At 39.2% G+C, this 12,752-nt stretch overlaps 3 protein-coding genes across 4 annotated transcripts; 1 reads left to right on the top strand and 2 right to left on the bottom strand.

Annotated features, from left to right (window-relative positions):
- Positions 1 to 300: 300 nt before the first annotated feature.
- On the top strand, positions 301 to 2,465 carry LOC145905977 (uncharacterized). Its single transcript, XM_082993325.1, has 5 exons — positions 301 to 592; positions 869 to 1,123; positions 1,224 to 1,404; positions 1,778 to 1,936; positions 2,314 to 2,465. The coding sequence occupies exons 1-5, from the start codon at positions 321 to 323 to the stop codon at positions 2,461 to 2,463; spliced, it is 1,017 nt and encodes a 338-aa protein (XP_082849451.1). The 5' UTR covers positions 301 to 320; the 3' UTR covers positions 2,464 to 2,465.
- A 7-nt stretch (positions 2,466 to 2,472) lies between these two features.
- On the bottom strand, positions 2,473 to 5,027 carry LOC145905978 (uncharacterized). Of its 2 annotated transcripts, XM_082993327.1 has the most exons (3): positions 4,927 to 5,027; positions 3,823 to 3,953; positions 2,473 to 3,577 (listed from the first exon to the last, which is right to left on the bottom strand). In XM_082993327.1, exons 2-3 carry the CDS (start codon positions 3,935 to 3,937, stop codon positions 2,970 to 2,972), a joined length of 723 nt encoding a protein of 240 aa, XP_082849453.1. In that variant the 5' UTR covers positions 3,938 to 3,953; positions 4,927 to 5,027; the 3' UTR covers positions 2,473 to 2,969. The 2 variants fall into 2 exon arrangements, with proteins under 2 accessions (XP_082849453.1, XP_082849452.1); XM_082993326.1 differs by lacking the exon at positions 4,927 to 5,027 and having other exon boundaries at positions 2,474 to 3,577; positions 3,823 to 3,988.
- Positions 5,028 to 6,132: 1,105 nt separating this feature from the next.
- LOC145906658 (organic cation transporter protein-like) lies at positions 6,133 to 11,019 on the bottom strand. Its single transcript, XM_082994107.1, has 12 exons — positions 10,852 to 11,019; positions 10,614 to 10,699; positions 10,141 to 10,210; positions 9,753 to 9,943; positions 9,117 to 9,268; positions 8,813 to 8,981; positions 8,303 to 8,425; positions 7,791 to 7,952; positions 7,230 to 7,444; positions 6,970 to 7,078; positions 6,554 to 6,684; positions 6,133 to 6,245 (listed from the first exon to the last, which is right to left on the bottom strand). The coding sequence occupies exons 1-12, from the start codon at positions 11,017 to 11,019 to the stop codon at positions 6,133 to 6,135; spliced, it is 1,689 nt and encodes a 562-aa protein (XP_082850233.1).
- Positions 11,020 to 12,752: the final 1,733 nt, after the last annotated feature.

The following is a 12,752-nucleotide window of genomic DNA, read 5'->3' as shown; positions in this document are numbered from 1 at the left end:
CAACAACCATCTTTATTTAGATCCAGCTAGAAGTTGCGACAATTATCTTAAATTTACTAGCAATTCAAAGCAACTTACTGTTTACGATTGCACTAATTATTACCTGTACGAAGAATTAAATAATTACGCAACACTACTGATTGTTATGTAACAAAGACAGCAAGGCAGACATAAATTGAGTAGAAAATGTTTGTGTCAAGTGGTACTTTGACCGAACCTCGCAAAGTGAAATTAAAAAGTTCAATCGATGCCGTCCAAAACAATTTGCTAGCATGGAGCTGTGGACTGCACCGAACAAGATACTGCTACCGTAAAAAAACATGTATTTGCAAAAGCAACTTTGCTCCTCCTTTCACTACTGCCTAGTGCTGATGATAAAATGGCTGGCTGGCTTCGTCAATTTGCTTCCAGCGTTTTTGTCCATTCGGATCATGCTGGGACTAAAATTGCTGTTTTTGAGTTTGCTTGGCTTATCAGGCTGGATGCGAAGCTTCACTGACGTACAATTTTTGACTTATATTTTAGTGGCTCTGACAGTTGGCCTGTTTTTTAAAAAATTCTGCAATGACAAATGTGCTCTGTCCGAAGGAAGGTAAGTTTAACTGTGTGATTAGGCTTATACTAAACGGCTAAAGGGCGTGCTAGATTTTTAAGTAGGCCTGCACCACCAACACGAAAATTTCTTAATTGAATGTCGAATACTTGCTTCAACTATATTGATAGCAATTGATAATTCATACGAATTGGACAAAGTAAGAGAGACTTAAACCCTAACATGTACTAATATCCAGTATGAGAACAATAATTTGTTAAAAACCAAAAGGTCACATGTTCAAAGAATTCTAAACATATTCAGTGTGGTCTACAGGAACGCCGATGGCTCTTGTGGCAACGGAATACTACGGAAAGAAATGGAAATGCGCCAAACAATTTGCCGTGCCCTTGAAGACGTAAAGACAGCCCTTGAATCCAAAAGCCACCTCGAATCGCAAGCCGTAAAAAGTGAAGAATTTGCAAGGGGCATGGTGGAAAATTTCGAAACGCAAGTTAAGGCATTGACGAACGAAAACGATGAACTTAGAAATGACAAGAGCAAGCTAGAGGAACAGCTGGAACTTAAAACGTAAAGATCATTAGCCACACGTGTTTTTTTAAATTTCCTGCATTACAAAGTGGACAAGCACTTCGCTCGTACAACTTCAAACTTTTGTGGCTTCATTTAGACAAGACGAAATAAGAATCAAGAATGAATTCACTGAGCAACTCGGCAAATCACAAGGCCATGTTGCCGAAATGAAGGAGATTGAAAACGAGAAAAACCGCTTGGAGGCGCTCTTCTGTTCGGAACAAGAAGCTGGAAAAATGCTCGAAAAAGAAAACGCAATGCTTAGAGCAACAGTGGAGGTAATACATCCAATTTCGACCACATTTACCATAACAAAATTGTAATGATATATGGCAGTCAAGCTTGACTTGACATTGGATTATCGTGACACACACCTGACGTATTTACTGGATATATGCAATGTATGTAAGTCTTCAAGCGGACTGTGCAAACCTTTGTTAAGATTGTATGAATTAGGAACTACTAGAATTATGCCATAACGTTAATTTTATGCCAGAAGAGCAGCATATTTTAAATTGTAATATGGCAGCAACAGGAGTTTCATTTTAGAATTATATCTATTTGTTTTTGTTAGACTGTTGGGCGGTGTGCAAAGCTTCAATTAAAACTAACAACGCCATTGTTCTGTATTTTCTTTTAATGTTGTCGAAGATTATGACGCGACAGCGCAAGCAGATGGTTGAAAAACAAGCAGAATCTTTAAAGCGGGTGAAGGTGCTGTCCCTCGAAAACGAATCACTTTTATACAAACTCCATCAGGAAGAACAAAGCAGAGGAGACGACACTCGAAAAGAAGGTGATTTGAAGGAGGTGAGGAGCAATAATTGATTAAGGTCGGTCTGTTTCTGTTAAACACGGAGGACCTAAAATGCAATCCTCCAATGTACTCAAACATATACTTTACAATAGAATAATCAAAAAAGGGCGAATCAAACATAACGATTATCCCTAAATGTAAATTTGAGCACAAATTTCTTACGTGTACAATTACATTTACTCGCACGCTTGTCATTCATTATCGCAAAAAACAGAAAAATCTTGAGATGTTTTGTCATTTTTTGACCAAATCTTTATTTTACTTATTAATAAAGCGTGAATATCACAAAAAATTATCCACGTCCATACACTGCGTAAACTAATAAGTGCTTTTTTTTATAAAACATATATCCTAAATGGCTTTGATTTAGATCGCCCAGAAAATGCAGAGCTCGTTGTCATCCGCCCAAGGCATGCTTACACGTGTGGGCGGTGTACTCAGCAGCGACATCGAGCGACTAAAAAACAGAAGGGGCAGAAAGCAAGAAAATGCGCAGGAACGCATCCACGCAGAGATTTAATTAGTAACGCAAATAAAGATGACGCAGGAAAACGAAGTTGTTATTGGTGTGAAAAAAATGGTTGGTGGACGGTTCTAAAAAAGGAACAATTTGTGAACAATATTAATGTGATTCTTTGAGAATGAGTGATCAGAGTTTCAAACATGCGTAAAGCATCGGTGTGAATAACAACAGAAAAAGTTAGCAATTTTCAAAGAAATTAAAATTGTATCCGTTAGAATAGTCTGAGGTTCGGGATACGCCAAAAGACTCAAGAAAACAACCATTCGTATTTGTATACCTAAAAAGTACATATTTTAAAAAGCTTTGTAAAACTTATTTTTCCAACTGTAGGTTACACTTTGATTTCGAATTCGCCATAGCTTCGCAACAAAATGTGAAAGTGATGGCACTCACTTCACATGTTTCTGTATAGAGTAAGCAGTGCTTGAGTTATTACTGTCATCATCCATCATCGGAGAATGTAATAATTTGCAATCGTGTCAGTTTTCGTATCCGTTAATGACCTAATAGGCCTCCGTTGCTTTTCTTCCCGTTAGTTTCCACGTGATTCCCGGTTCACCTTTTGGGTAATTTTCGCACAAACTTTCACTCAGCCGAACATACCTTGCGTCACACATGGGCCACGTGCGGCTCGGCGACGACTTTTCCGAAACGTCTGTGGCCATTTTTTGCGCTTTGGTCTCATCGTCAGATACCACGGAAGCATCACTACACCCTAACGCCATTAGGTACGCGTCTTTTTGTTGCGTCACAAAGGGCGATGGTTCCACTTTACCCAGCTCGCGGGGTCCTGGTATAGTCGTCGCCGCTTTTGGCTGCTTCGAGACTAGTAGTTGTCGCCTTGCGTCGGGTATAACTGTCGCCCGTCGCTTGTCGCCGAGCTGGTTTGGCGCTCCCAACTTATCAGAAAAAACTGTGACGTCAACATTACGTAATAAGTCACGCATCACCGCTGTTTTTCGTTTCTGCTTCTCAAAAAAGAGCTTGCGTTGCCACTGGCTCTGCAGGATGAAGTTGAGGCGTTGCTTGGACATGTCGTAGAGTTTGGAGTCCAACATTTTTTGTTCGGTGATGTTTTTTGATGGTTGCGAAGAGACTCTGGATGCTCCAGCTGCAAGAGGTGAAAATATTTGGCATAATCGAATAATAAACCACCATTTCGCGTGTAAGTAAAAATTGTAAAATTACCATACCGGTATAGCAATTAAGTTTAAAAACGGGTTTTGAATTGATTTTAAAACATGTGTTGCAAACACTCAGTCTTTAGCTTGAAATATAAAGTGCCTATCCAGCTATTTTTAAAACAACACGCAGTGTCTGGCGTTTGACACATTTAAGAATAAACTATCCGATAACCTTTAATGGTCTCTGCCCTGGTTTCTGATATCCATCCTTCAATTTCAGCAATGGCTTCATGTCTTCTACCTTTTATAAACCGGTTTGATCCGGGTTTTTCCTGTTTCTTTTCCATTGTTTATCAAAATCAACTGTCGTTAAAAAAGCTATGTTGTTAAGGTTCTGCAAAGCTATACAAAATCACAAATATATACATATAGGAGGTCTTTTTTGGCTTGCACTACTGTTGCATCTACAGAGAGGTTTTATATTACTCTCTTATTTGTGGGCATGACATAAGCATGACTGGTCCCTTTTCCCTACCACGCTCGAAAGTTTTATTGGAGAAGTGCTTTAGTTGCGGTAAGTGTGAAAAGTCCACGCACCCCATTTTATTAGTGGATCGGGCGTGTTTGAAGATTTGCTCAAGTGGGCGTATGGTTGTGTGAATAAATACACTTTTCAAAGAAGCCCCGGCGTCAAAAAATTGCCACCGGACAATGCACCGATTGTTGACATTTAGTGAAATGTGCCCTTTGTTTGATTACAGTTTATTTTTGCATTTAACACAAGACACGCCAAGGGTTTAACAAAATGTTTAAACTGAAATGATTTTATGTAGTGATATCGTTATGTACCGATTTAAATCTTGACTTTCTTAATTTGTTCGCTTGCTTATCTTTGCTCAAGTTTGTGGCATTTCTGTCATTCATATTTTGTACACTACATTTTACTCTTGTGTAACGTTACTTCAGATTAAAACACTCCATCACAGAAAATCTAACCGTACGACTTAGTGTTCATGACTACTGATTTTCGTTGAATAAAAAATAAACTGTAGAATGCAGTAAAAACAAACATAAGTTTTCATCCACTTTGCCTTGTTCCCCACAGTAAAATTTCATTAACAATTGGGTGAACTATTCCCCAGTTGAAGAAACACTGATTAAAGTAAGAAAAGTACTAAGTCAACTACAGATTCTTAATCGTATTTTTTCTCACATTGTTGCTTACTTCACCCACTTTAAACCAACAATTTTTGACATTTAATTCGCAAGTGACGCACTGAGAAGTGACTCAAAGCACTTAGAACGCCAGTAAACCTCTTCTCGTAGATTTTCTCACCTTACAATGGCAACAATCATATCCACACTTTCCCAGACCAAATACGTAGACGGCAATGTGAACAATACACTACAGATACACACTGTGCCAATAATCTTCCACTTCAAAGGGACCTGCCATAACCGGATAATTAACTCCTAACGTGTCATAGTCTTTCAGTTTTTAACAACAACACAAGGCCCGCGCTCAGGATACTGTTTAAATTGCTGGAGGAACGTGTAAACCGCGTAACACAATCGCCAAATAAAAGAAACGTTCTTTACCGGCGCAGCCCCTTTGTTGCGTATCAATTACACGCACTGTGACGTAATAATCGTACAAGCGTGGATTGTGTGTGCACCCTTGTACCACTGTTTTGGTTCTAAATATTTGGCGTGGAGTTATTACTTCGGGTTGGTAGTGAGAACATTGTGACCCCTACTCGCAGTTCAGGCAAATATAAAGGGCGAAGGTTTGTGTTCTGTCTTTGAAAGGTCGCGTTTACGTCTACACTTAATAAGTTTCCTATCAAGATACATTTAAACAACCGAATGAATAAACACACTGTCCCCAACTAATTTTTGTCTACTGGTTTTTATGTATTTGCCCATACACAACATAAACAGGTCTACGAGAAAATGGAAAATGCATAGGGCAGAGGTCAGCAACCTATGGTTTCGGAATAACATGTGGTTATTTTACCCTCTGTTGTGGTCCTATATAGACGACAACCACATTTACAAAACAACTATAATGTGAATAAATCCGAAACGCCGGTGAATAAAAGTAACAATTATTTGTGCCAGAAAAGCAGTTTTATTGCAATACAATATGCCTGGCAGTAACAGCAACACAATAAAGCAGAAACATTTCAAAGTTATAGTTGGTTCCTAAAGATTTTACAAATTCATTAAAACATACAGTGTCGCTTATTATGTTTGTTGTACGTTGAGGGGTCAAAGTGATCCATACCAACTGAGATTTGCGACTCAAAACATGCTCAGCTTCGTGCAAAAAGAGTGTAACTGGCTCATGCCAAAGGTTGCGGATTCGGTATATTTTCACTATAGCGACAACACTTGTTAATGCTCATTTATAACGTGATATACCTTGTAAACATTTGATTTAATCTGGTGACTGGATTAATGTTTTATGCCTTGATACATACTTATATGTGGATCAAGTTTGGAAAAAAACTTGTGACCCGGTGTAGTAGTATTTTCCGCTTCAACACATACGCAGCAATGGGCCGGGGTTTTCCCTCATGTAGGAACTGGCATCTTGTATTGTTTCACTCATTTTTGCTTTGCGAGTTTCCGGCAAAGCAAGGATCAAAATACCTAACACAAGAGGAAATCGTAAAAAAATGCCCGTTTCTTTTAATGGCTATGGGTAGTACTGCATGACAGTATACAAATGCGGTATTTCGAATATATATTCCTATTAAGGCTACACATGGCCGTACGTTTTGGATTGTTTTGCAGTTAAATTATTTCGTTCACACACTGACTGAGTTTAAATGTACGTGAGATATGTGTGCCCAAAAATTTTCAATCAAAAGGTATTTCTTTGTCCCCTTGGTCTGTCCAGTCGCAAATAAATTTTACATGTATTGAACTAGTGGCTCTAAATGTGTTTTGACGCTTACCTGCCAGAATCATGATGAAACCGAGCAATATGTTGGGCAAGGTAGGGTGGATGGATTCGGTCATAGCAATGGCTGGAGCAACAACGGCACCCAGCCTGGCTACAGAACTTCCATAGTTAACAGCAGTTGACCTGCAAAACATCCGAATGATAAGAAATAGTGCGCGTGCATATAGTTTGTCAAGTTAAAAAATGTTTTTTTAATGTATGGCTCTGTTGAGCGCAAGAAAAGATTAAAAATTCTTGTATTTTGAAATTATTCTCTGCTTAGACAAAAAAACAACCGATACGATCCCTTAAAAACCCCTCAGAAGTCAGCACTGTCAGTTAAATGTAGAATAGTGTACTCCACTGTTGGGCGAAAATATGTTACACATCAATCAAACTACCATGATAAATCCTGGTATTAAGACAGACCTGATCACTGTCGGGTAAGTTTCGACCGTTATAAGGAACATGGTTGAAAAAGGAATGAGAGAAAACACCCTTCCGAAGAGGAACATTGTGATTTGTACAACTTGGTATTCTATAAAAAAAATCATGCAATGTTGTAGATATGCTTGGGAGGGAAAAACGTAGAGTTAACTACACGGAATAGGAAAGCAAAAGCTAGCATGCTGATCATTATGAGAAGTAAGTACATGGATATATATAGCCGATATGAAATATATACCTACCAACTGGAACAAAGTACATTGGGACACAAGAGACTCCACCAAGAATGAAACAAATCGAGATTACGAATCTTCGCCCGACTTTATTGCACATGTAAATAGCGAGGGGGTAAGCAGGAATTGCCGTCAAGCCCATGATCAGAGTGGTGACGTAAATGTTTCCGCCCAAGTTGGCTACGTTTAAGGTGAGGCCGTAGAAAGCACAAGATGTGGCGAACCTGAATACAGTTAATGAAACTGGGTACTATGTCAGTGACCGCTTTCCTTTCCTTTCCTGTATCTCACAACTTCATGACAATTAATGACAATTGAAAAAGTTTTAAAATTTGGTCCTTTAGTTAAAACTAATGACCTGCGTGGCAAGTTTTTGAAAACAAAGAATCATCATTTAATGTAACCAAACTGTTTCATCGGCCGTTTTGCATTTTTGCTGTGTTTTGTGAAAAAAACGACGCCAAATTTGTGTCAAAAAACGACGCCAAAAACAACGCTATTTAATAAGCCATCCGAAGCATTTGACTTAAATTTAAAAACATCAAGACCGCCTGATGAGTCTTTGGTTACCATGTATATGTAAGAACAATAGTCGCTATTCGGAGTTGTGGGTCCCGCAAGGTGTCGCTCATTCCTTTGTTCCTAACTTTGCGCTTTGTCGCCACCTTGCAGTTTTTTTCAAGTATACTTTCACCTGACGAAGCGGAATCACCGTTCAGCTTTTCACAAAACCTAAAGACAGAGAATATTGAAATACGATTTTTCTAATAAAATTAATGATAATAAACAAATATGCAAGCTAGTGAGCCAATCATGATCGGTGAACTGCATACAGTTATGCACACTATTTCGACGTATCAAGTCTCATCAGTGCAGCTGGTGGCTGAAGATAGTCTTGTCGGTTAACTGGATCGACGTCAACTGCTGCACTGATGAGACCTGATGGGTCGAAACTGTCTGCATAGCTCAATAAAAACATAATTTTGTAAACTATAAATTTACTTTAAGTCCATAGAAATCTATATTTGCGAAACAAAAATAAAGCACATCCTTATGATGAGACAACCCACAAACTTGTAAACCTGTTAACGAGAGCTTCCACTTCCCCGCTGCATTTGTTTGTTTTGACGATTTTTTTCAAGATTTTGAACCCTTCCTTTTCGTTCCCACGTGAAATCAGCCAACGGGGAGACTCGTCAAACAACCTGTTTTTACATCCTATAAACTGATGCATTTAAACGTACCTAAACGTTACGAAAGATGGTAAATTTAGCTTAGGTATGTCGCTTATATGTACGATTACATCTCCACCAATTTAACAACGCGATGACTCCACACATTCTTAAATTAAGAAATTATTTAAAAAATTGAACAAGCAAATGGGACTTTATGATTAGTGAGCTTTAGGCAGTGAACGCTGCTTCGACCTATTAGGTCACAACAGTGCAGCTGTTGATTGAGAACGATCTTGCCGTCACCAAACCGAAGTGCGCTGCACTGTCTGCAGATGACTTATGAAAAGAGTTTTCGTTCTAGATTACTGAAAATCCTCTGCATCAACCATACTAGTTTTATTGAAACAAACATCTTACCACCAAACGACAATACAGAACGTGTAACTTGCGGTGAGAGCAAACTGCAGAGTAACCCAGTTCCTCGCCAAATAAGCAAACGGCACCAAGAGGATGGTTCCCAAAGAAAACCCGAAGGTACCAACTTGGATAACCATGGCACGACGGTGAGAGACTGTTGATTCTGAAGCTGCCAGATAAAAAACGTTAGATTTAGTCCTTGAATGCCTGCCAGCAAGCCTTATTTGGTCGCTTGAAAGTATTGGACCACCACCAAAATATCGCCCGGCTACGCCACTGGATGTTTTGCATCTGCTCTACTCACCAAGCACGTAGATCGTTGGCACGTGAAAGCAGAAAAACCCGACCAATCCTCTCAGTATGGCGTAAGCAACAAACGATTTCACGAAAGCAATTGCCATCGAAACAACCAAGGCACCAACGGTCATCACAATCACCACGTTCTTCCTTCCCACACTGCGATACGAAAAAACTTAATGTTGTTTTTGTGTTTCTTTAAATCAAACCCATTTTTGCGCGAAAACACAAGACTGTGATTTTAGTTTAACGACATATTTAACAAAAACGCGTGGGCGACTACCATACATAACATCAATTGATAATCGATTGACACTACAGCAACATAGTGAAATCCGGATAAAAGAAAGTAAATCTATTGTTTAACCATAGAATACCGAAACAGTATTCTCTGATTAAACAGATGGAAAACAATTTGTGTAAAGGAGGTAGAGTTGCCACACGAACCCCAACACAGGATTTCTCAACTGTGGGTCAGCAGCGGTTCCAACAATTACACTTTAAGAGACAATAAATAGTTTCTCCCCCCAAAAAGGTCTAAATAATCGATGTTGGGGGTCCACAGAGTCAAAAAATTGGTCGGAGGGACCACAGACGAGTTAAGAAACCCCGCCCTAACAGGCATGTAATGAGCTCAACGAACCTGTCAGACGCTTTACCGAAAGTCAGTCCAGCGAAAAACACCCCCAGCATAAAGACCGACTGCAACAAGTACTTGTACCAAGACCTCTCGCAAACCATGTCAAAATCCTCGACTATTGATGTAGCAACCGTACCTTCGCTCCCGAACGTGTGTTCATGGCATGCTTCGGTCTGCACGATAAACACAACATGCTTCGCTAATTTGGGGCAACAACAAAAATGATATGTCACATTTTTGGCTGATAACTGCAAGGATGTATTTATGGGGTCGCAACAAAATTTGTCACATTGGAGCTAAGTAAAAGTATGTTATAACATATGGAAAACAATACAGGGTGTGCCAACAAATACATGGAAGAAGCAATACGTTTATCCAAGTCATAAATTACCGTTGCAGTTCCATTACTTATCCCCAGACAGAAGTCAGTTGTGTTCCTCTTGTCATCACTAATGTTATATCTGAAAGATCAAATACGCTTACAGGTTGACGATATTATTATACAGCTGTGATTTTAGGACTAACGTGAAAGTTATGGCAAAATTTGAATAAGAATTCTGATGATGCTCTAACAATTAGATATCTCAGGCGATTTTGCAATAACCTAGGATAGTCTTACAAATCGCTTGTCACAAGACGTTCCCAACGCCAAATACAGTTGTCAGTGGAAGATCCATACATTTCATAAATATTTCTGGTATTATATTATACAGTAATGTCCACGGGTAACAACATATTTGCTCGAAACTTATGTTGTTTAAATTAAAGGTTGAATTACGGTTACACTAAACTTTCAAGTTCAGACATAAAAACACTGTTTGCATTCTATTGGTAAATCGTTTTCGAAAAAAAAGCAACTCTCGCCTCTTGCATTGATTTGGTGCATTGCCCTTTGCGTTTATCGGCACTACAAGTCCACTGGATGTATCATTCCACTTCTCTCCACAAAACTAAAAAAAATGCCACTATTTTTCCCATTTTTTTTTTTTTTTTTTTTTTTATCTTTTTAGCAACGGACAAATGAAAAACATAGTTTCTTTGCAAATCGACAAGTGTTCTTAGTGTAGACGTACTGGTGATTAAACAAAACCAACGAACGCACCTTCTCTGCTTCAGCCAGCTGCTTACACTTGTAGGGCATGGGGTATGCAATGAAAATAGGCGAGAGGACTTGCATTGCTATCAACATTAACATCGTCATGGTCAAGATCATGTTTGTGATCTGGTATCTTCCCCAACCAATGTGGGGCAACAAGTCGTCGAAAGTCATTTCAGCAAGTTGTGAGATTTTCCAAATTGCACAAGATTATAATGATACTATAAAGCCATTTAATTTAGACAGCGCTGTAATATATCGACGTGTTAGTATTTTATGTCCATATTATTAATTTCGTGTTAAAATATACTCAAGAATTGCTGGATACATGCGTTTTGTGCATTGTGTAGGTCACAATCTTTCGGCAAAAAAAGAAATTGTTGCCAAACCTTATGACATATCTTGAAAGGAAGAAAACAATAACGCAGAAGTAATACCATGCTTACGCATAGCAAGGCAGGATCGCCCCACTGCGCAGGCCCTTTATATTTGGCGATCACAGCTCTAATATTCTTATCATAACGTTCACAGGCTTCGCAGCCAAGGCATTGCAGCCAAGCTGGATCAGCCACTTTTCCCGACAATTTGGATATAAAAATATAAAGGGCCTGCGCAGTGGGGCGATCCCGCCTTGCTATGCGCAAGCATGGCATTACTTCTGCGTTGTCTGATTACGGTGGTGGAGATCCTCTACGCTTGTGAATGTCGCCTGACAAGTTGTGCGCTTGCGCACCAGTGTACCTTGGCCACAATAAACCCCGTGAAGCCACTGAGCTCCTGTAGCTCATGGGTAGAGCGTTGGGCCTGGTTAGCCCAGGGTCATAAGTTTAAACCTCACCGGGAGCTTGATTTTTCAGATCTCGCTCCGACTTGTCGGGAAAAGTGGCTGATCCAGCTTGGCTGCAATGCCTTGGCTGCGAAGCCTGTGAACCTTATGAAGAAAACAACAACAAAGCCTTTTAGAACATGCTACGTACAAAATGTTGAAGCTGCTGCACTACTGACCTAAGACAGATACGAAAAACGCTTCAAGAGGCCATTTGAGGTAAGAATGTGTTGGCTTACTGCCCCAGTGGTTTGGCAAAATATATTTTATATGATACCATGTTCTGTGGAACTGCGAAAAGGAAGTGTACAGACAGCTGGATGGCCGTCAAAAAGTAAATTGGCTCATCTCGTATATAATCAATAATCTGTACTCATTCAGGTATGAATAAAGAGAAATAGCAATATACAACAACACAAGTAGTATAGGTACAACTAATTATCCTCAATGCCAATTTTTGGAATAATGCCAAGTTTTAAGACACGTCACACCTAATACTTCCAAACTGGAGGTGATCTTCCTAAAAATAGTGGACTTACAAGAGTTAGACCTCCCCTCGTAAAAAATGACGCTACAAGAAAATGTAGACGAGGACTAAGTTTGTGCCACTAATAGTAGTAAAAAATATATTTTCGGATTAGACAACAACAAAGACCATAAAACGTTAAAAGTGGTAATTTAGTTTAAGATAAATTCTTGTCACAAAAAATGGGCCAAAACTTAAAATCATACGTGAGTTAGGTTAATCAGCAGTTTAATGCTTCAACCAGCCATAACAACCCTAGCTAAAAATAGTGCAAGGATTTCTCCTATAAGGGACGTCAGTCGTGCTTGACTAAATGCCATACGCATAGAAGTCATGTCGTCAAGACCACGGAAGATCTAAGATATTCCGACATAAATGACTGGAAATTGTAAATCTGTGATCTTGCTACACGAAATGTTCCAGGTTCCTTAACTGCGCCACGCCTCTGCTGTGCATATGGAGGACTTTCTAAGCAGACAAAATGTTTAGGTTAGGTTTCACCATCAAGTAACGTCAAACACGTATGAAAAAAATAAAACTAACGTCTTAATTGCA

The sequence above is a fragment of the Ascidia mentula genome, chromosome 6 (genome assembly GCF_947561715.1).
Source record: "Ascidia mentula chromosome 6, kaAscMent1.1, whole genome shotgun sequence".
Classification (NCBI taxonomy): Eukaryota; Metazoa; Chordata; class Ascidiacea; order Phlebobranchia; family Ascidiidae; genus Ascidia; species Ascidia mentula.
The sequence above is the reverse complement of the archived record's forward strand: the minus strand, read 5'-3'. Positions and strand labels throughout refer to the sequence as shown.

Excerpts from the sequence above, each read along its gene's own strand:
- LOC145905977 (XM_082993325.1), top strand. The coding sequence starts at position 321 with ATGTATTTGCAAAAGCAACTTTGCTCCTCCTTTCACTACTGCCTAGTG. Across the intron at positions 593-868 it reads TGTGCTCTGTCCGAAGGAAG|GAACGCCGATGGCTCTTGTG; the intron begins GTAAGTTTAACT and ends TGTGGTCTACAG. Across the intron at positions 1,405-1,777 it reads TGCTTAGAGCAACAGTGGAG|ATTATGACGCGACAGCGCAA; the intron begins GTAATACATCCA and ends ATGTTGTCGAAG.
- LOC145906658 (XM_082994107.1), bottom strand. The coding sequence starts at position 11,019 with ATGACTTTCGACGACTTGTTGCCCCACATTGGTTGGGGAAGATACCAG. Across the intron at positions 10,211-10,613 it reads GCACCAAATCAATGCAAGAG|ATATAACATTAGTGATGACA; the intron begins GCGAGAGTTGCT and ends TTGATCTTTCAG. Across the intron at positions 7,445-7,790 it reads ATTGTTCTTACATATACATG|GTTCGCCACATCTTGTGCTT; the intron begins GTAACCAAAGAC and ends AACTGTATTCAG.
- LOC145905978 (XM_082993327.1), bottom strand. The coding sequence starts at position 3,937 with ATGGAAAAGAAACAGGAAAAACCCGGATCAAACCGGTTTATAAAAGGT. Across the intron at positions 3,578-3,822 it reads CAGGGCAGAGACCATTAAAG|CTGGAGCATCCAGAGTCTCT; the intron begins GTTATCGGATAG and ends CACCTCTTGCAG.